This window comes from Desmodus rotundus, chromosome 3, assembly GCF_022682495.2.
Source record: "Desmodus rotundus isolate HL8 chromosome 3, HLdesRot8A.1, whole genome shotgun sequence".
In the NCBI taxonomy this organism is placed as follows: Eukaryota; Metazoa; Chordata; class Mammalia; order Chiroptera; family Phyllostomidae; genus Desmodus; species Desmodus rotundus.
The window spans coordinates 130,378,336-130,402,562 of record NC_071389.1 but is presented as its reverse complement, the minus strand read 5'-3'; the positions used below and the strand labels follow the sequence as shown (position 1 = coordinate 130,402,562).

General features: G+C 33.7%; 1 protein-coding gene across 7 annotated transcripts in view; it reads left to right on the top strand.

The window, feature by feature from the left end:
- PPP1R12A (protein phosphatase 1 regulatory subunit 12A) overlaps positions 1 to 24,227 on the top strand; it is a 134,827-nt gene that overhangs the window by 31,039 nt on the left and 79,561 nt on the right. For all 7 annotated transcript variants that reach the window (XM_024579730.3, XM_024579727.3, XM_045187340.2 and 4 more), the window contains exon 2: positions 15,009 to 15,139. In XM_024579730.3, the coding sequence (XP_024435498.2) occupies positions 15,009 to 15,139 (131 nt within the window). The remainder of the gene's footprint in view (positions 1 to 15,008; positions 15,140 to 24,227) is intronic.

Sequence of the window (24,227 nt, the reverse complement as noted above, 5' to 3'; positions counted from 1 at the left end):
GATATAAGAACTTCAATGTGGAAAGAGTGAAATTTTCAGTTTTCTTCATGGTGTAAGAGTATATATACTAAGTGGCATTGTGGAGCACTAGGACTTAATATCAATGGAATCTTAAGGAGACTAAAGGAGATTTGGAATGGTGAGTACAATGTTATAGGAATTCAGGCAAAAGACATTTAAGAATAATCTGTTAGTGGAATACTACAGTGAGGTTAGGGTGAAATTATAGTGAACCAAACCAACCTGGTTTCATGATTTTTCTAGCATTGTTTCTCAGCGTCTACATAACAGCACAGAGAGCAAATGGATGGTATTACTCAGCCCTCTAGATTGGCAAGAGATATAAAGGATTCTGGGGTAGTTGAATGGATACTTGAAGTAGAGAGTAGGTAAGTAAAGCCTGTGAATGGTGGACTGGGAAGAATTGGAGGGGGTCAAGAATCAGGAATTTAAAATCAGGACAAAAAGATGGAGTCAAAAGAAGAAGAAAGAGATGGAGGATGGGATACAGTGCCTTCCTCTGGGAATTCAGAGTTCTTTGATCTTAGAGGTGAAGCATTTGGGAGTGGTGGCATTATCCTCCACCTAATAACATAAGCCAGAAAATACAGGAGTCTTAAAACTTGTTAATTTCCATTTCAGCAAGAATGTTTTAATTCTTTAGTTTTCATTATGAAGATAATCTAAAATATATAAGCATGAGTAGCTACATAGACAGATGAATGAATGACAATCTGACAACTGCATACCTCTTAGTTTCAGTTGCTTACATTTGCATTTCTATGGGAGTCAGTCCAAATATAATAAATTTAACTGTCATAGACAAATGAGGAAAGACCAAGATGAATTTAATGAAAATATCATGGTAATGGGTGAGGAGGGTCAATTCCAGACAAATGAGAATCACAGACTCCTTTTATTGATACAAACTAAAGAAAAAATGGTAAGAAAATGTATAAATTTGTTTTGATTTATACATACACTAAAACATTTGTAGAGGCCTAGGTTTTAATTGGTAGCTATTTAAATAGCATGACAAACAAAATTTCAGTCAATTTTAGGGAAATTTGTGGGAATTTTTTTCTTTTTAGAGGCATCCCTTCTATTATTCATATTTGACAAATACTGTTGTACAAGAGTAGTCAGTCTCCTTGGCCCGGTTTATAAAGCCAGCCACAATCTTCCCCCTCTCATCTCGTAATTTCCCCTAATCACCTTCCATCTGTTCTTCTACTTATATGACCCTTCAGCAATACCGGTGCCCTCTAACTGATATACTGCTACTCTCCCCACCCTTTTAAGAAAATTATTTTAGCGTTCACCTTTTTTTTATCCTTAAAGACAAAGATTAGGTTTCTCCCAGATGCCCTGGATCCTTCCTAGGCTATTCCTATCCTTTGACCTCGTACAAAATATAGCGCTTGCTATATTAAAGAAAGATCATCTTATTTCCCATTTAGCTCCCAATTAAAATCATAGATTTCATAAGGATCTATTTCAATTATGATTCTTTATATGCCCAGTGTATTATACCTAATAAGTGATAGATGTTAAGTAATTGTTGAAAAGATCTGAACAATGTAGCAGTGCTGATGAGAGGCATTAAAGTCCAGAAATAGTTTTTGTTCTTCTGAGATGTTTTCTGAAGAGGAAGTTTATTATTGTCATAAAACGGAGCTTTGAGGTTTGTCTCTACATGTCATTTATTCTGTTCTTTTACTAATATGAAACAGCTGTAACAAAAGATTTCCGTTTGTATCAGATATAACTATTCCCTTGAGCTTTTCACATTGCTAAATTCTATAAAATGAACTTCTGCTTCCCTTTTTACTGTTACTTAATTTTTGAAAATTAAATCACAAAGTAAGCTATTAATACTTTTTTATTCTAAAGACATCAGCATGCAAAGCTATAAATAAAATATAAATAATATAAAAGTGAACTGTTATCTCAGTATTTTTGCTTATTTTCCTAGGGTCACAAATATTTTTTCCAAGAGTCCTGAGATAATCAGTATTAGTTACATCACATGGTTGTTGTTCTTAATCACTCCCATGCAAAGAAAACATTGTCATTAATATTTGTTTGCTTTTTTCTAGCAGTTGTCAGTTTTGATGTTACGTGGGTATAGGTCAGCCCTCTACGTTTTACAGGGCATAATTTCTCTATTAGTATTTCATCATATTGGAAACCTTACGACCTAAAAAAATAACTGGAAAATAAGCAGTACTCATAGGACTGAAACATACATTGCAGACTTAAGCTCAAGTGCTTTCATTTACTTGGAAGAAGTCCTCCAAGTACATAGTTTTTATGTACTTTTATTTTAGGCTCAATTTTTTTTAATGTTTCTCAAAATTAAGAGCTACAAATTAAAATGAAGATTTTAACTTTCATTAAAGAAGAAGCTGTCAGATAGTTGAAAGAGGTGACCAATAAAAGCAAGAGATAGGGCCAAAAACCTATTAAAAGAAGATATTCCCAGAAAGCATTTTAGGTATATTTTAGCTGTATAAACTATTGGTCAAGGATATCAGAGTTTAATAGTTTACACCATAATTAGTGGAGAAAAGTTAAATTACTTTTTGTACTTGTTTAAAATGACAAAGGAATGTGTAACAGACTTGAGGAAGATTTCCATCAAAGGTTGTGTATGGGTTTTTTTTAAGGAAATTTCAATGATTAATATATATTCTTTTATATTTTAACTCCGTGGATTTGATTATAATATTTTGCAGGGACACTGAGAGATTATCTGTGAGAATATATTTAAGTGACGCTAGAATTTAAAAAAAAACCCTCTCATGGTAGTTTAGTACCTGTGTTTCATGTATTTTAAGATTATTAGATTTGACTGCTGTCTAGGCGTTTCCATCCATGGGAATCCCAAGGCCTTATATGGTCAAGACTTAGCTTTTAGACTTTCAGTGAAATGTAAGGCACCACTCCAAAAAAGAGAGAACAGGATAGCTGGCTTTCACTTTGTCTTCAGTGTTCTCTTGGCTGCCTTTATTACCACAGTAGCTAAATTACTAAGAACTTCATGTGCATTGGAAGTCAGTCAGTCTTGTGGAAGGAATTCCTTTTGTGGCAGTAGTTTTATGCTAGATTGCTTTTGCTGTTGGTTATATAATTTGGTTCTTTAAAAAGGAAACTTAGAGACAATTCTGGTTTATTTTATGCGGGAGAGGATCTTATCTGCATGTGGTACAATGGAGTTGTAGGTTTCATTACTGGCAGGTATTAAGGAAAGTGAAAGTGAAATGATTTGCTTGCAGTCTTTCCTACCTTAGAACTCCTGCTGCCTTGTTAGGCGGCACAGGTGAAAAAGGTGAACATTTAAGAATAGCAGTGATAGCCAGCCAACAAAGGGCTGCTAAAACAAAAACGTTATTTCCATACTGGTATGATCTTTTCATCCCTGGTCATCTTTTTGCTGTGAAGAATGTGGTTTTTTTAACCCTTTTTTTTTCAGATCCTTACCCGAGGACATGCTTATTGATTTTAGAGAGAGGGGAAGGAAGGGGAGAGAGAGAGAGGAAAAGAAACATCGATGTGAGAAAGAAACATTTATTGGTTGCCTCCTATAATGCCCAACAGAGGACTAAACCCGCAACCTAGGTATGTGCCCTGATTGGGAGCCGAACCCATGACCTTTCACCTTACAGATGACACTCCAACGAACCAAACCACACTGGCCGGGGCAAGAATGTGATGTTTTGAGTGATCATGAGTATCACTCATTTTTGTACATTTAACAGATAGTTAAATGATAGATAGTTTAATATTTTGTAGATACTAAATTTCTTTGTATAAAATACACATTTTTATGTAGAAAAAGAGAAGGTATTATGTATTATTCCCTTTAACATAAGAAGATTGCATAATGCTCTCTAACGTATCCATCCTTCTGTAGTAAGTCAGATATGACATGGAAAATTGATTTCTCTAATATTGTCATCTACAGGTGACAAAGAATTAGCGGCCTATTTCTGAGTCCTACCAGTGAAGCTAAAATCATACTTGTAGGTTCCTCCATTCAACATTTGAATACTGTCATTTGTATTCTAGGTATTGTTATGAATACATAATGGGGTCCTTGCCTTTGAGAGCTCAGAATAGTGGAAGCAAAAGGAGATGAATGCAGAGATAGTACATATTGGTAGAAATTATAATACGTTGTTTTAAGCGTATTAGGGTAAATATGTTCACAATATTACAGAAAATGGAAGTAGAGAATGATTTAACTCTAGTAAGGAGGAGATTGAAAGAGGGCTAAGTTGAGGAGCAGTCTGTAGGGTCCATCAGTGCTCCAGCTATTATTCAGAGGTACTCTTTTTGTCTTCCAGAGAAGTTATGAAGTCCCAAATTAACTTACTTAATTCTTACAATCAAAAAGAATTGAAATTTTATTATCAGGTTACTTTTTTTGGCAGTTGGATTCAACCCCTCTCCTCTTGCCAACCTGCTTTTTTGTGAAAGAGCTAAAAATGTGCTTTTTGTATGGTTTTTAGCACTGGGTTTAGTTTTATCTGAAGACCCTTCATTTGTCATGTCTGCCTCAGCAGAATTTTGTAGCCCCTCTATTTCTGGCAGAAATGTGTGTCAAGGTCTTTTATTTTCTAATGAATGCATTCATTCGTTTGTTTTTGTTTTTTCAGCTTTCAAACTATGTCTCCATATTTTTCCTTTTCATTGAATTTATTGGGGTGACATTGTTAACAAAATTATATAGGCTTCAGGTGCACAATTCCACAACACATCATCTGTACACTGAATTGTGAGTTCACCACTCCAAGTCAAATTCTATGTCTCCAATTTTGGAGAGGACTGGGGACTAAGGCTTCAATGGAATGAAATTGTGTTGGAAGTTGCTTTCAGCTACATAAAATCTTGCCTTCTTAATTATTTTTTCCTGCTTGATTAATGAAATCTGAAACATTATTATGAAATCAGGACCAGAAGAAGCCTTGAGATATATAGTTTCCTTTCTCATCAAGGTGGCCCAATGATTTTTTTTTTCCCCGTTGCTTGGTCAAGTTTATCATTGTCTCTTTTTTTTTTTTTTTTAACTGTTGATGCTATTACAGATGTTCCCCATTTTCCAAAGTCTTTTACATAGCTGGTGAACCATCCCAAAAGAAGTTTCTTGGATCCAGTAGTTACTGTTGCATAAAATCTGCATAAAAAGTTTTCCCCCTAAAGGTGAAAAATAGTATACAATTTTGAAATTATTAATTTATTGTCAATTATCTGTAGTTATTTGTGCTTAAAATCTGCATACAGAGATTTCCCCCAAAGGTTAAAAACAGTATAAAATTTTGAAATTAATTCATTATCAATTGTCTGTATCTGAGAGAGACTTAGAATTTACAGTGCAGTGGTACATAGGTTGTATGTATGGGACAGTGTTTACTAGGTTGTGTGCCTGAACTTGAACAAAAAATTCATTTTGGTAATAAAAATAGATGTTAGTGGGAAAGGGGGTTTGATGACAGGTTCTGCAAGTAAAACTCTTATTCCAGTATTTCCTAAATGTAATTGTTTTTAAAACCTTTGTGTTGAAGACCATTTATTAACTTTTCTAGGTGAATAGTTTCCTGGAAACAGTTGGAGATACTGTGTAAATATTTGTGATAAATCATTTGTAAATATAAAAGCACTGACATCTTTTTATAACAGTTTGGGGAAAGTGAATAAATGAATATGTTATGCAATATGAAACTATACATTTCCCTTTCCCTTGATGCAAAGGATTGTGTAATGCCCTCCCTTCTAAAAATAAATAGTGAAGGAATAATAATTTTTATTACATATTAGTTAAATGGGGGGGGGGGTTTGTTCCTTTTTACTCATCAAGCACAAGTACTGACATGTTACCAAGTAATTGTTCTGAAGTTACAATTTCAGGTTATTTTGGAATTTCAAGATATGAAGGATGGTTCAGCGTTAGAGCTTTAAATTTGTGAAAATGGAGAGAGAGGTTTAAATTCAGATAACTCTTTCGATAAAAGGAGTAACTGATGACATTTAAGGGGAGTAGAAATACTAGAGAAAAGACAGAAGGGACACGATGTTTGAATACATGAAGACTAAAGCAATGAAAACTAGTATAAATAAATGCCTTCTACATTCAAAATTTAGCAATGTAGTCATTGCTTATTGCAGTGTAACAAATTACCTCTAAACTTAAAATACTCAACATTTATTATCTCACATTTTTCTGTGGTTCAGGGATTTGGATGTGGCTTAGCTAGGTGTTTTTGGTTTATGTGAAATTGTCTCGCATGAGATTGCCCTCAAGCTATTGGCCTGGACTGTGGTCACATCTGAAGATTTAACTAAGGGGGCTTCAAAGCTCACTCTTGTGGTTATTATTGCCAGACCTTGCTTCCCCACCACATGGGCCTCTCAACGGTTACTGCCTCTGGATGTGGCAGTTGAGTTCACCCGGGTTATTGAGTGATCCAAGAGAGGGCAAGAGGCAGTACATGCCAAGATGAAAGCTATAATCTTTTAATAATCTAATCTTAAAATCTAACCCCATCACTTCTATTCCTCATTTAATCTGTTAGAAGCAGGTTATTTGGTAAACTCTCTTGTGTAAACTCACACACTCAAGGGGAGGAGTTTACACAAGGGTGTGACCACCACAGCAGGGATCATTGCCTTATTAGAGGCCACCACAAACAACAAAATAAAATAATTTTTATGGCATTTTACATACCTCAGTTCACATTAGTAAATACTTAACAGTTGGTTCCTATTTACTGTGCCCTTCTTACTAGAAACTGTTTATTTCTCCCTTTCTTATTGTTCAACAAAACACTTGAAAATGAATTATGTCTTAGCTTGTTTGTTTTTTCCCCCTCTCCATCGAAATGTTTGGTGCCCCTCTTATTTTGTGACTTGAGATGTTAACTCATGCTTCCTTAATTTCTCCATCAGTTGTCCCTGACATGCAGAATAGCTTAGTTATCTAAAATGGAAAATAATATTTGGTTAAAATAACCAAATGAGATTATTTTTTCAATTTCCTTCCCCAGAACCCAGGAGTATATACTTTTAACTTAATCCTGATATTTTTTTGCTGAAGCATACCTGAATATAGCAGAACAGCTGCCAGGTTCTCAGCCTCTATTAGACATATCTTTGTTCTTTTCTTTCTGAATGGATACAGGAATACAATTCTATTCCCTATAGTTTTATTCCTCCTGTTCATATTATGGCATGACAAAAAAAAGTTGTCTTTCTCTTCCCAAACCCCTCTCCCTTTTCCTTAGTTTCAAGTTATACACATACATCTAAGTTTCCTTGAAATTTAACATTCATTCATGAAATTTCATGAAATAATTCATGTATTCTAGAATGAGGAGAAATAGAGATTAGAGAGATTATGTCATTTTTGTAATTTTATCTACATACAGGTTTATTTCTGATTAGAGTATGAGCTTATTGCAAGTAGGATTTGGCTCTTTAAACTTCAAGCTCAGCACTGTGCTGTGTGATAAAGAGTATGAATAATAATTGCTTCATGGGTGCTATCCATAACTAGCCATCATTCATTTAGGGAGTATCATTTCAGAATCTCTTTATGCAAATCCTTGAACATTTACTTAAAAGGACACATATTACATAACTTTTAATTAGAATGTGTTAAGTTTAATTTGCTAGAAGGGGGGGGAAACAGAAGAATAAAGTAATGGTTAAATTTTAGTTTGTTGTTGTTGGTTTGTTTTTTTTTTTTTTAATAACTAGAGAGTATTTCCGTAATATTTTTTTTAAAGATTTATAAGCTACAAATGCATTGCAATAGGTTTTTAAAGCACACTCCAATTTTAGAAAGATTCTAGGAAAGATTAGGAAATCAGCACATACATTTTTGCTCTTTTTTCCCCCCTCATCTCATTTTGTTGGCCAAATTAATATTTCTACCTTGCTAGAACTTGTAATGTTTACATTCTTCTTGAATCACTTATTATGAGTCTTTGACCATCCTGTTTTGATTTCTGGATTTATTTAGGTTTTTTTATTGGCTAGATTTAATTCTTAGAGTGTATCATCTTACTTTTGATCTTGTGTTTTATTCAATATGTTGTTAAGTAGCACCAAAATGTGACTCATTTCCTTTGGTTTATCAAGTTGTATTTTCTTCCACATTGTTTTCTCTATCTGGATTTTTGCATACTTACTACTTTTTTTTAATATTATATTTTGTCTCCTCCCCTTTCTCAAATAGTTTTGGTCCCTCAGGTTTGATATATGCTTTTACTTGTCACATTTTACATAGGCTGCTTATGCCTTGCCTTTTTTTTTTTTTTTTTTGCTTTAATAACCATGGTTATCAGTGGTTCTCAGTCTAGTGTGGTTTTTGTAAATTAGATAGGGAACTTTTTTAAAAGTGGAAATTTCTGGGGACCACCCTCAGAGATTCTGATTTCTGCTCCATTTGTCCCAAATCTGGCTAGGTTCAGTACTCTACTTAAGTACATATCATTTATCCTACCTCTTTTTGTTATTGTTTGTTTAGTTATATGTGTTTCCTGCCATATTTCTGCACTCACATAAGCTCTATGAGTGCAGAAATCTGGTCTATAACCTTTACCAGTATATTCCTAAGAACTAGCATAGTGTCCGGCTGTAGTGGGCACTCAATAAATACTTGTTGAATTTATGAATAAACTGGGGTCTTTATTGGCCACATATTTTGCTGAACACTGAAGAAGTTCATCAAGAAACAGTTAGCCCTGGCTGGTGTGGCTTAGTGGATTGAGTGCCAGCCTGCAACCCAAAGGATTGCTGGTTCGATTCTCAGTGAGGGCATATGCCTGGGTTGCGGGCCAGGTCCCCAGTAGGGGACACTTGAGAGACAACCACACATTGCTGTTTCTCTCCCTCTCTTTCTCCTTCCCTTCCTTTTTCTCTAAAAATAAATAAATAAAATCTTTTAAAAGACAATTAGATAGCTAACAACTATATGAATCTTTTGATTTGTTTTGGAAAACCATACAAATTTTATGTCTTTATTATAGATAAGCTTTTGGAAAAATAACTTAGTGATTTTGACTTCTATTAATACATATTTTGGCATATTCTTCCAGACTGTTGATTAGGAGTATCAATGGGAGGAATTATATAATGCGTATTCTTGTAACCTGTTTTTTTTTAATTTAATGGAATAAATTAGTAAGCAGATGCTTTTATTTCATTCCCTGAAACTAAATTATTTTCTTATTAGTATATATGGCCTCTAAAGATCAAGGTTTAACTTAGTACTACTATATTTATATGTTTATCAATAAAGGAAATAACAATCCTCTGTAATAAGAGTAGATAAAGGGCAAACTTTAATCTTTGAATGTGGTTTTCAGTATTTGGTGTTCTCATTCAAGTACTCAGTACTTAGTGGGTGAAGTATGAATGTTTAAGCAATACTTAGATTACTTTTACCCTAGAAACTTTCATTCTCGTTTTTTAAATCTCAAATGTTTTTTCAGGTTTTCTTACATAGTCTTAGTTGCCATATTTAGTTCATTCAATCCACAAATATATAGTATCTTACGTATTTTTTTAGGATACTATATATACATAAGTCTGAACTTCTCTTAATCAAATTGAAGAATTCTGCATGGTTTAACCAGTGTGTATAATCTATTTTGAATTTATTCCGTAATTTTATCATTTGAATATATGATTTATTATGAGTACAGGTTTTTATTTTTACATCAGATTTCGTACTCGTTTATATGATAAGAGTGGAAAGGCAAAAAATTAAATTTAAATGCAATGCTGAACTTGTTAGCTGTTTTTATAACTAAATATGATTGACAGATGACCTCCTAAGATTATACATGCTCTTTTATTTGCCAGTTTTAATGCAAGACCAGGGTGTTTGTTTTTTATTATTTAGTATGAGAATACTGTTTGGAGTTTTTCATTATGTTTCTTTTATAGGTTTATAAAAGAAAAATGCTTATATTATTATAAGTATTATACTATTACTTATAATTCTTCCTTTGATATGTCCAAATTCCGTTTTCCTTAAAATAAAACAAAAACTTGCTTGGATAACTGCAGTTCAGTTCAGAATGTATATTATGGCGTGGGCAATTTTCTAGTATTATCTACAAATTTCTGTTCCCACCAGTTGAACAGAACTTAATTTTCCTTGCTAAGGAGTTGTAAAGAGTTGTTTTAAAGAAGTAGAAATTGATTTAGAGAAGTTTATATTCAAATTAATTTGCCTATTTATCAGTAATTAACTGCATTATAATGATTAGACACTGACTGTAAGTATTTCAACTAATTCCCTAAAATCACATTTTCACTTAAGTTGCTATAATTATATTTATACAACTAAATCTTTTCTTTTGCTTTACTCTCCTGCATTGTATATAATTTATATGAATGAGCTTATATAAAAGTGTTTGAAGGAGGTTTAGAAAAATATGTATTCTAAGATTTTTTAAGATTAAAATGTAATTATCCTCTTAGAAATTATTGGTAGATGGGACTTTTACCGAAAATAGTGGTACTAAAAGGAATATATGACAACTCTCCACCATTTAATTTTGTTCTAAAATTTATCGATGTACAAGAATATAAAAAAGAAATTTAAATGGATGATGTAGCACAAGGCTTATATACTGATACAAACATAGAAACACTGTTGGACAGGTACTACTTTTTAAGTGCTCTATGTATTAATTCATATATTTCTCATAGTAAACTTTTGAGGTGGTAACTGTTACTTTTTTCCAGAGCAGACACAGAATTCTAAGCATTTTACCCAATGACATTCATCCAGTAAATTGCAGAACTGGATTAATCCTAGTCTGGCTCTAGAGTCTGTACTTTTAACCAAACCACTTTTATGAAAAGGAATATAACAGTATTAGAATATATTTCAAATGCTGGTAAGTTCGTAATTGTGACTATTTTTTTTTTTTACTAAATTGAATTCCATAGTTGCTAAATACATTTGTTTTTATCTTTTCTAGAAATGAAGTTTAATGAGTTTTTAAGATACATATTGTCCCACCCAAAATCTGTCTTTAAGCCATGGACTCTGTCTACTTTGAGCCAACATTGAATAGCTTCTTTCAACTTTTTGTTACTATGCTTCTCAACTTTTTCCTTAAAATGTGTGGGGAACAAAGTTCATTCTTGAGCTTAACTTCCTAAGAAAGATAATCCCCCTTTAATATAAAAACATATACTTTATATACTTTATATACTTTATTTTTTTGAATTAGTTTACATCTCAAGTTGACTTTCTAAGTCAACAACTCCTATGTAACCTTCAAAACCTTGCTCAAATATGTACTGTTTAATGAGATCTGTGTGGACCATCCTAGCTATACGAATATCTCTTAATGTCCCCACTGATATTTTAGAAATTTCTACTCTCTGCTATTATGCCATTATACATAAAATCATGGTTATTTATGGACTAGTTTCCTATATTATAATGTGATCTTTACCACTGCAAGCATTCTCAGGGCCCTGGCATATATAGTTTTTAGCATATGTTGTATAATACGAAAGTAGCTAAAGAAATTAGGGATATTTAGCTTTAAAAATATGTGAGAATTATTAGCGGGAAAAATTTTTATAATATTTAAAGATTCTCAGTTGAAAGAATTCCATTTGCTATATGGAGCTTCAGGAGTCAGGGGATAGAAATTAAAGGAAGGCACTTTGGCATGTACAATTTAGAAAAAGATAAATGTCTTATACTGGAGGTAATACTTTTTTTTTACTTTTTAAATTGTATAATTTACATAAAACACAAAGATTTAAGTGTACAATCCCATACATTTATATATATATATATAAATATATGTCTAAGTAAAAAAATCAGACAGGTAGAAAACATTTCCAGTCTTCCAGAAAGCTTCCTCATGCCCCTCCCATCATTTCCCCATAAATTTAACTATGATTCTGATCGTGACCACCAGGGATTAGCTTTGACTGGAAACCTACAGTATGTATCCTTTGTCTCTGCCCTTTTCCACTTACCTCTGTGTGTGAGGGTCATCCCTGTTGAAGGTAGGTAGCAGTAGTTTGTTCTTTATATTTAGTGTTCTTTTTTTTCCTCGATGCATAGATTTCTATTACATATGAATTGAATCTCCCCTGCCCCCTGCACATGCACACATGTACACCCCATACTATTTATTTATCAATTATATAAACTTTAGGAGATGCTGCTGAATGCTTTTTTGAAGGGGTTAAATGAATTTTATACTTTCAGTAGCAATTTGATTGTTTCTTCATATTATAGAAAATGTAAAGAAGAAAATACAAATTATTCAATCTCACCACCGATGATAACGACTATTAACCTTTAGTATATATTCTAGTTGATTTGTGTATGTATTTTTAGTAAAATTGGACTCATTAGGCAACTTGTTTTGTATCCTCTTTTAAAAACTTGTGAGCATATATTGTGAACATTTTCTCATGTCCCTTTATAAAAAGTCATTTCTTGTTTGCTTGACAGTCTCCATTTTTAAAAAACCAATCATCATTTTTGTGTTAGATACATTTATTGAATAGGTTTTTATATTTTTATATTGATGATAAAATTCAGAATACTGCTTTGGAGCCAGCCTATAGAAATTAAAAGAGTTTGAGAGAAAAGGAGAATAGAATTGATTATCTTTTCTCAATAAAATTAATGATTAGCTTACAAATAGGTCTATTATTTCAAGCCACTGTGAGTCATTAGCTATCTCAAATAACATAAACTACTTTCTAATACAATAAAATTTTGATTTCTTCTTTCATTATTAGATAGCTATGGTTCTCAAATCTCTCCTACTCATTTTTTAACAACTGTTCCTTGAAAAACACTGTTCTTTTCCCAAGCACTGTATACTTAAAGGTTGCTTATAACTTGTTTCAAGAGGAAGAATCGTGGATGTATAATGTTAAACTTGTTTTAAGAGTTGCAAAACAAGTTGTATAACTTGTTTTAAACTTGAATTTTAAGTTCTTCCCTCCACCTGAACGATATAGACACCAAAGCCCAAAAATCACTTGTCCATAGCCACAAATTTTATGGCAGAGTCAGAACTAAAGCCTAGAGGCAGAAGTTCTGATTCCCAGTCAGTGCTTTTTGACTTTAGATATAAAATACTTTGTCCTTAGTGCTTTCCTTGACACCAACTAAGAAAATACTAATTGCTTCCGTGGTAAAGGAAAATTGGTTTTATTTATATAACACTTAATGTGCCTCAATGTATGATAGCCTGTTGCAGAGACTACAAATAAGTGAGAAATACACTGATGAACTAGGAACATCTGTGGAAAGCAGTGTGGAAAGGGCTTGTTTTTTGGAATCTGAACGTATATGTTACCGTCTCAGCTCTGTAATTTCCCTGTGTGGCTTATTCAAACTACTTAATCTCTTCGAATCATTGTGTTCTTGTTCATTCACTCATTTATTGAGCCCCTGCTATGTGCCAAGAATTATATATGGTGCTGTGGGGATGCAGCAAGATTCTTGTTCTTATGAGGGTTTTTTGTGAGGTAATGCATATAAATCAGTAAAATAGGAAAAGGACCTGTTATACTACTTGACACAAAGTAAGCATTGATAAAAGTTCCCCTATTTACCCCTAGTTCCCCTACAGGCTGAGGTTCTCAAATTTACTCATCTCAGGACCCCTTTACACTCTTAAAAATTACTGAAAAGAGCTTTTGTTTCTGTAGATGGTATGTATTAATTTTTACAATACTAGATGTTAAAACTGAGGATCTTAAGTATTTATTAATTCATTTCAAAATAGCAGTACTTTACTCATGTTACATAATTAACAACTTTTAAATAAAAATAACTAATTATTTTGCTCCTTTTGAAAGCTTGAATTTATCATTGGCAACAAATACTGTTAGCTGTTTTTCTTGAAATGACAGGCTTACTTTTTTCATTTTCAAGAAAATTTCTGCCTGGCCTGTGGCTTAGTTGGTTGGAGTGTTGTTCTGTACACCAAAAGGTTGCAGGTTCAATCACAGTCAGGGCGCATATGAGAGGCAACTGAACAATGTTTTTCTTTCTCTCTCTCCCTGCCCCCTTCCCTTTCCCTTCCTCTCTCCCTAAATTCGATAAATATATCCTCAGGTGAAGATCTAAAAAAAAGAAAATTTCTGCCAAAAATCCAAGTTAGACTAACTGTAGTTTATCATTTAAGTAAAAATTATATTGCATAGAAAAAGTGGTAGGTTCAGCTTACAGCTTAGCTGCACAAGTGCTTTTAGTCAGGGTAGTGATCATACTCATAACAAGTGTTTCATGTGTAATTCTATCTTGTTCCACAGAATATTAAAAAGATGCATATTTAAGTGTGAAAATTAAATAAAATTCATGATTTTTCCTGCTTTCTAAATGACATTCATAAATAAAAATAGCTTTTGAAAAAAGTTGAGTGCATAGTGATGAAGACAGTGACTGTTAGAGGGGTTTTTTTGTTTGTGGATTTTGTGTGTGTGTGCGTGTGCCACAGCCTTAATTTGTGCTAAGGTACAAGCAGTTTTACCATTTGTGCTTTTGTACCTCAATTACACGTGTCAATCAGCACAGTAAAAAGGGAAAGTACCATCTTAGTATTACTTTGAAAATAGTTTTGACTATGTCTGCTTCCTGGAAGGATCTCTCTCCCCCTCAGCAGACCACATTTTGGGAACCATTGCTGTAGAGGATATTTTTGGTGCTTAATTTCAAAGTTTAGATTGTTTTCATTGTAATGATATGTGCTTGTTTTCCTGATGGTGTTGGCATAGTCTGGTCACATACACTACTGTTGTATGTGTATCTAAGCAAGGACTCCTGCAATTTAAATTCTTAATACGTTGGCCTGTTTGGTGGCCATAGAATCAAAACAGCAGCAGACTAATTTATAGAAAATATTTATATTATAAAAGCTGCAAAATAGGAATTTTATTCCATTGGTATATTATTGGGAGTGTTGATTCAAATCTTGTGTAATCTTTTGTGTTTTTAGGCTTGCATTGATGACAATGTTGATATGGTGAAGTTTCTGGTAGAAAATGGAGCAAATATTAATCAACCTGATAATGAAGGCTGGATACCACTACATGCAGCTGCTTCCTGTGGATATCTCGATATTGCAGAGTAAGCCAGTTCTCTGTTTTCTTTTATCCAAATACCATTATAGAGACCTGAGATTTTACAGAAACTGTCATTAAAGGTAAATGAGTGAGCCCTGGCTGGTGTGGTTCAGTTGGTTGGCGCTTCCTCCTATAAACCAAAAGGTTGTGGGTTCGATTCCTGGTCAGGGCACATGCCTAGGTTGCCGGTTTAGTGCCCAGTCAGGTGCATGTGAGAAAGCAGACAATAGATGTTACTTGTTAAGGTGATGATACCCCCAAACTTTTACAAATTCATGATTATTTTTATCAGCATTATCTCTTTCAGCAATTAATTTCACTAATGAGTGTGAGAAGTTAATGAAACTGTCCATAATTTTGGGGGGCCTAGAAAAATATAGCATGGTGGCTTAAGAGATAGGGTGAAAATATCCTCCAAATCCGAGCATCTGTAGGGTAAAAGGCCTTGTTAATAATAATGTAGAGACAACCGTTATAAACCAGGAATAACCTAGGAAAATTGGGTCACTCTGCTAAGTAAAGTATTTGGAGTTAAATTTGTTGCAAATCTTGGTTCTGCATTCACTAGCTTTGTGCTCTTGGCCAAGCTACTTAGCCTCTATGATTAATATTATTTATGAAATAATATTATTTGGAAATAATCTGGCATCTTCCCAGCTCTTATTTCTCATATTGCTTTCCACATTTTTCATTATGTCAATACTGGGCTACTTTTAGTTGTCTTAACACTCCCTGCTGGTTCACGTCATTGTGTCTGCGCATAGTGGTTCATTTGCCTCATTTCTTTACTTGATCAGTTCCTACCAAACTCTTCAGATGTAGTTTGTGTAAGGGTCACTTCTTCCAGAAACCTTTCTGATATTCCTGACTGATTCATTTAAACTATCAGTTGTGTCATGCACAGAATAGTGCTAATTATCCCTCTTGAAATGAGAGCTGAAACAAACAATGTAACAGAGAGTTTACTCCGAGAATTTGAGGCTAATTAGGATACAGTGAGTTCTAAATTTTTGGCCTCTACCGGAGATTGAAGAACAAAGAATATGAGGTTACAGTTTAGTTTCTAGACATTTAACAATTTCATATCTGATCTATAGCCTAGCAGAAGCCAAGTGTATAGAGATGAATGATAGTTCTTCATATTCTGGCTCAATTATCTCACCTTTTCACCAAGATAATTAGCTTTGATCTCCCTCTGCTTTGAATAAGATGGAAGTCTTAGGGAAAACTAAAAATAGAGATTTTTTTAAATTTAATTTTATTGTTGTTATATTACAGTTTCCATTTTTACCCTGTGCTCTTCCCTGCTCCCATAGATAATCCCCATCCTGTTGTCTATGTTCATGGGTCATTCATACATGTTCCTTGACTAGACCCTTATAATGATTCCCCAGAGTGGATTAGAAGTATAAATGAGGTGACTTAAGGGAGTATCATGTTAATGTTCAGCATATGCATTATTTTACTAAATATTGATGGGTTGGGTATTGAAATGTGTGCATTAACATTATTCTCTTCCTTTGGTGTGCTGAATTGACAGTGTTATGGACTGAATTGTGTCCCTATAAAATTTAGATGTTAAACATTAACCCCCAGAACGTTGGAAGGTGACTGTAGAAATGGAGCTTTTAAAGACACAAGTAAGTTAAAATGAGACCTCTAGGGTGGGCCCTAATCCAGTCTTACTGATATCCTTATAAGAAGAAGGAATTTAGACACCAAAAGAGTCACCAGGAATGTACACACAGAGATGAAAGACCATTGGAGGACCCTGCGTGAAGGCAGCCATCTGCAAGCCAAGGGGAGAAGTCTCAGAAGAAACCAGACTTGTTAACACTTTATTGGACTTCTGGTATCTAGAACTATGATAAAATAATTGTTTAAGCATTTAATCTATGCTATTTTGTTTTGGGAGCACTAGCAAACTAATATAGGCAGTATAAAATTCTCACTGTCACATCAAGGTATTCTTTCCTAAAAATTACAATGTTGATGTCATTGGGTTATAGAATAGAAGTAAAGTTGAATAGTTTGATTTTCGAGCATAACTAGAAAAGGCAAATAATTGTGGAGCCCAAGAAACCATTTATTCAATTTATTGTTCCAATTTAAAACAGTTAGTTATAGCTCTCTAACTAAATGATAACTGGATTATTGATGTAATTATTCTATGCTGTACATTGACAATCAAGTCTTCTGACTAAAGAACAATGGCAGCATTTTAATTTTTTTGTTTTTTATTAATTAGCTTGAATGTTTTGTAAAAGAAACTTTCTCATATCTGCTGTTTGGTTACCCCTGGGTACAAGTTTTATAGGAATGACAGGATATATTATTTCCCTCCATATAATTATTTTTAAAATAATGAATTGGTTCACCTTCAAAAAGGACTGATTGTTCTTTTGAGGTCTGAGTATATATGTGTTTAAATCCACTGAAGTTATATTATCCTTATTGATTAGTATATTGTACCATCTTTGGTCATTAAAACTCTCTTCATATGGCTTCTGCATCCTTGGGACATGACCACATAAAGTGAATATTAACAGCTTCCTTGTACTTAGTATTACAAGATGTTCCAGACATCTTTTACATTTCCTGCCCTGGTCTATTTGCACTTTTACCACAGAGCCCCTTCCTAATAACGGTGCTAGAAGTGCTCATTGATACTGCTGATTTTTTCCAATTCAAATTCAGCAACAAGATGTTTTTCTTTAATTTTTCTCTATTGTATCAATAGTTCCTTTTTCCCTCACTTCATTGCCAGGAACAATAAGATTAAAATAACAATTACTATTTGTTTCATCATATATTACACATATATTATGCTGCTTATAACAATAATAGCACCAACAGCAACAATATGATTACTAAAAGCAGTTTGAAGTTTTGTTGGTTGGTTGATTGGGTTTTGGGCAGGGGAGAAAGGAGGTGCATAAGTATTGCTCCTCCTTTGTGGATAAATGGTAGAACATTATACACATATTTCTCCACTTTGCTCTTTTCACTTTACAGTTTATTATGGAGAATACTATGTAGTGGAAGATGGAGATATTTCTCATCATTCTTTTTAGGCTTAGTACTCCATTGTGTAATTTATTCAGCCTGTCGCTCTTGATTGACCAGTGAATGCTTTTTATTGGAACGACTGCAGTTTTAGCCTTGGAAGGTTTTTTTGTTTTGTTTTGTATTCTTGTAAATCATAGGAATTTTTATGTTTTTGTGAAAAATATTTTGTATTTGCAATAAAACTTAAATGACTTGTTTTATTAATGTTTTGGTTATTGATGTGATTGTTATTCTGATATAATTTTTTTGTATTTTAATTTCATCACTACATTTCTCTTTTAGGCCTCCACTACAGATGTTTAAGGAATGCTTTAATCTTGAGTTGCTTTAGTGCTAGCCATAAAGTTTTCCAATAGTGGAGAAAATTAGCCTGTATTAGGCTAATGTTATGTAGCTTGATAGTATATAGAATATGGAATATTGAATAATTAGTATATTTAATATAATTTTCTTGTTTGAAGTAGTTTTAAAGGCACTACTGTTGAGGATTTCATATCACTTTAAAGTGCTGGTAGGATTACATTCAGTGACATTTTCATGGTTTTATTTACAGCTTGGGAAAAGTTTTATTAGCTTTGTCACTTGATTATTAAAGAATCAGCTATTTAAGGATATGAAAACTTTTAAATATTTGTGGTGGCTTATTTATAGCTTGGCTTTTCTTCATTTTAACCTTTATTCCATAAACATCCAATAGTATCCTCAAGATTTTTCGTGACTTGTCCTTCAAAATATATCCAGTATGTAACTGTTTTTCATCCCCTTTTTCATTTCTTCCTGATCCTGGACACTGTTGTTTTTCACTGGAATTATTGCTGTTGCAATAATTCTAACCATAACCATCCTCTTCTCCCCATGTCATTTTCCGTATAGCAGCCAGAATGATCTTTTAAAAATATTTTAAGTGGTATAACATATTTTTACTCAGAGCTCTCCTATAGATTCATAATGCCTTCAGGGTGAAAGCCACAGTTCTGGTGGCCTACAAGGCTATTGTGTGGGCCTTTGTCACCTTTCTGACTTCATTTCCTTCACTCTTGTCCAGGTTCTCTTCCTTTAGTCACTCTGGTCTGGTCCCCTTGCTTAGCCCTTAAACAAACTTAGACATCTTGCTTCATAGTCTGAACCTGCCGATTCTTCTGTCTGAAATTAAATACTGTTGTTATTTTTGGTAAAAGAATCAGAAATTCTTACCAGTTTAAAAACTATATAAACTTTACCATGCCAATGAGAAACATTATAATACTGACTTCAACCTCAGGAATCAGGCAACTCTATTTAAATTTTAACTCTCACAAATAGTTACTGTTGACTTTGGACAAATTACCAGCTTCTCTGAACCTCTGCTTCCTTGTCTGTAAAATGGAAGTGTTAATACTTGTCCCTACTTTATAAGATTATTTTGAAGATTAAATGAGATAACAATGTGTAGCACATACTTAATGTTCAGTAAATGTTAGCTAAATTAGTGGTTCTTCATAATGCAATTTTTGAAGAATTTTGCATAATGCAAATTTTGCACTACTTTTGTTGCAAAACAATAAGCTTTTGTTTATCCTGGATTATTCTAATTTTGTCTCAGGACTAAGTAGATGAGAAGGGCAGAGGAGAAATGTAGTCATTTGTCATAATTATACTTTGATATGTAGGCATTGAGCCCCAAGAAGAATTGGCAGATCCATGAATTTTGCTGTTATTTAACAAAAGGATACTTTTTAAAGGATATGTGTCAAGAAGGATACTTTGTTAGTATAAAACAGACCATGTATTTTGATTGAAAGTCTCAGAAAGTAAAACTAAATCAAAGCTTCTATAAAAATAGTAAAATTTTATTTGAGAGATACTTATATCTTGCTATAATGACAATTAGGTATATGTGTATAAACATGATATTCTCATATACATTTTCACTCCATTTTTTAAAAAACTTTGTGGGAATATTCACTATTATTTCCATTTCATAGTCAGAACTGGGTCCTCATTCTCAAGACTCAAATTTTTATGTTCTTTCCATTTTAACACAGCTGTCTGCTACAGTAGTGTCAGGCATTGTGAGATTAAAAGTGATTGCATGCAACATAATTTCTGATCTTCAAGCTTACAGATACATGTGAAGTCAGTTGACTAACACTAGATAACAAAGAAGGACCAAGAGATGAGTGAACAAAGAACACTGAGGAAGAATTTCTGTTTAGTCTAATCAGAGAAAGATTCTAAAGAAAACAGTATTAAATAATGATTAGAGGTTTTGCTTCTGGGTGTTGACAGCTAATTAAGTAAAGTCCTGTTATTCATGAATGAGAAATAATGTATGTAAAGGTCTTAGCTGGCTCCTATCATATTGACTAACATTTGTCATTTTTTTGTTAAAACATATTGACTGATTCCCATAAAGTTGTTAAAACTGAACACTGAAGCTAATAAGCTGCTTCTACTGAACTTACTCACTTTCATTTCCACCAACTAAATTACAAGACTACCAGAAGTTAATTGTGTGTGTTTTAGCCTGTTAATGCCCATTGAACTTACTAGTGATTGTGTAATTTAATCAGATTGCCCCAAACTGATAAAACGGTACAAAAAAAGAAAACTGTTGCTATATTAAACACTTTGGAAAGACTCAGTAAAGGTAAGGCCCTAAACATAAAATTCCTGTTTATTAGATGCGGGTGCAACAACTGAAAGACTGAAAGAAAAAAATACCTAGATTGCTTTTCTATTTACTTCTAGTTTTTCTTTCACTTTAAAGACACTTTGAAGTCCTAGACAATGCGTTATGGGTATGGTTTATGCCGACAGACAGCGGCATGGATTTAAGTCACTGGGGACATCCTCCAGTGTCTTTTATGTTGAAATAAATTTCTTACTTTTGTTTATTTATTTTCATATATGTATTCCATGATTCCCTATTTTAATCAGCTTTTCTGCTTAATCAAGCAAATGCTTGTTCTGATTGTATTAGATAAAAATATTTCTTTGGAGCTGAAGGGTTTTTTTCAGGGAGAACAGCGCTAGTGGAATAAGGAGAGTAGCAGATGAGACTGGGAGATCTTTATTTATCCCACTTATTGTAAATTTATTTTTTGCAATAATACCATATTTTGCCATGTATAATTCGTACTTTTTGCCCACATTTTTGAGTGAGGTAAGTAAGAATGTACACAATATATAGGTATAATGATTACATACCATGGGTATGATCCATGTGTAATGTGCATAAAAACATGGGTGCACATTATACACAGCAAAATACGGTATTGATGTATTTGGTTATAGAGTGCTTCCTCAGTCCCTGTGGAGTTGTTAAATAATCTATAATGTTATCTTTCTAAAAGATTTTATATTTTTGGATGAGTAGTGGTAGGCCTATATTATAATTCTTATTTTGTAGATGAGAAAACTGAGTCAGAGACAGAAATCACACAGTAAATAGCAGAGCTAGCATTTGAACCTACACAGTCTAACTTTTCATGTCTGTACTACAACCACTGCACTATTCTGCCCTTCTTTCTAACCTTTGTAGTTGGGAATACGATACCATTAAACTTATTAAGGGATCTAAGGAGCAAGATAAAGGGAAGCAGAGGAGACAGTGTAATGGAATATGGATTTAGATAGGCCTAATTTGAGATGCCAGTGGTAATGGTGCAATAGGAAACCAGGAATGCTATCGACAAAAAAGTTTCAGACAACATCCAAGAAAACATTTTGAACAGCAGTTAAGCTCAACAAATAAGGTACTAACAATGCACATGAAGTCAAAATGAAAAAAATATACGACTAGCTGTGACCAGGGTCACATGAGGGACAGATATTGACAACTACGTCTTGTCTGCTATCTGGCCAGTATCCCCATGTTAAGACCTTAATGACTGTAGAAGATTTCAGTGATATTAAAATGTAAGGGAAATGTACATCTTAGAATTATTACACAGTAAGTAGGATTTTTGCCTCTGGGAATTGGGAGCTGCATTACTAAAGTAATAAAGTAATAAATGTGTGTTACCAGGAGATAATGCACGATCAAAAAAGTATAGAGTCACTGTTCTGGGGAATAATTGAGAGAAATTGGAAATGCTGAAGACAGAACCTTCAGGATTTTTTATATTTAAAGGTGGCTTTGCCAAGAGAAAAGAGGAGTTAAAATACTTTCCCACATTTTGAATTTGTTTACAAATGACAACTCAGGTTCCTAGACAACGGGAAATAGAGTTAACTTTTACAAATAGACTGATTTCTCTCACAAGTAGTAATCTGGCCTTTTCTTTTGACATAATTCATTATATCTGTAGCATAATTGTGGAATCATGATGTCAGAAATTTAAATTTAGCCAGTGTCAGGACTACTAACATTTGTACTAATAATATGATTTATGTACAAAAATAATACTTCTACCTGTGGGTTTTGGTAAATTGAAATTGTTTAAAAAGGTTAAAAATTGGTAATGTTGTAAACTTTGATTTTTTTTATTGATTCATTGGGTTTACATTGGTTAATAAAATTATAGAGGTTTAAAGTGTACAATTCTGTAATACATCCTCTGTATATTGTACTGTGTTCACCACCCCATGTCATGTCTGTTTCCATCACCATTTATCCCCCCTTTAACCTCTCCAGTCTCTTACCACCCCCATTTTCCTTTGGTAATAACTGTACTGTTGTCTGTCTGAGTTTTTGTTGCTACTGTTGTTGTTTCTTTTTTTATTTCTTCTTTTTTGCTTAATCTTGGAGAGTATAATGCTAAGGGAAATAAGTCAGAGAGAGACAAATACTATATGAGTTCACTTATATGTGGAATCTAATGAACAAAATAAACTAATAAACAAAATAGAAACAGACTCATAGCTATCAGAGGAGAGGGGGTAGGAAGGAAGACTGGGTGAAAAGGGTGAAAGGATTAAGCAATTTCTTGACAATTAAAAATGGTAGAGAGAATTTCTGACTGTAGGCAAATAGAATAGATACGCTTTCCCCTATTCTTCTTGCTAAGTACAACTAAAAACCCTAAACATTATCTATAAACATAAGGTAAATCTAAAAGGTGGAGAGAAGAAAGCAGAGCAGCCACGGAATCTCAAGATCCAAAGAATGACATGGGAGTGACTTTTCTGGCTTTCACTTTTTTTTTTCTTTTTTTTTGCCTCATGTACCATGCCTGGAGCTAGAGAAGCTGATAACCCAAAGTACCAGTGGATGCAGACCAAAAAAAGTCCCAACAAAAGCCTGATCTCTTTAGCCAAATACTAGGAGAGGAACACCTTGCAAGGCAGAAAACTTAAAAATAATAATAATAATAACCACTACTCCAGCCATGCACAATGGAAAAAAATCTTAGTCCCACCCACACATTAACCAGCAAAGGCCAAGTAGGGAGCATAGACTTCCAGCCTTACCAGGTTTAATACTGTACCCCAATGCCCACTCTGTAGTGATGTCAGATTAGGCTAAATGCAGAGCCAGACAAGACTTTTATCCCCATCAGATGGTTAATTAGCCCTCCCCCTGCTTGCAGTAGAGACCGTGTGGAAAGCCTGGACTTCCACCCCCACCTTGCAATAAGGAGGAGGTCTTACTCCTTTCTCCCGGGGTTTTGTCTAAGGAGACCTAGTGTATAGTGATTACTTTTCACCACTACCACCAAGCAGTAAAGAGTCCTGCCTCCCTCCCTTGATGGTGTCAGTGGAGGCTACATGGTGAATAGTAGTGGGACACTGATAACCCTTCTCAGCAGGAGGTATCAGTGTAGGTTTGGGAGGGAGCCAGAAGTAACAAGGAGCTGCTTCATCTCTGGTATCACTGTAGGTTGAGTGGGGAACGTGGGCTTATATCCCTATCTTTCTCTGCTAGATCAGGGCCAGGCAAAGCCAGCTGACATAGAAGATTTAAGCAACGTCTAGAGTTGTGACACACCCAAACTGTTCAGATTTCAACTGAAAATCAATTGTAATACCAAGGAATTTTCAAATTAAATAGAAGATAATCGATAGAAATTAACATCGCTATGACAGCAATACTATCTTAA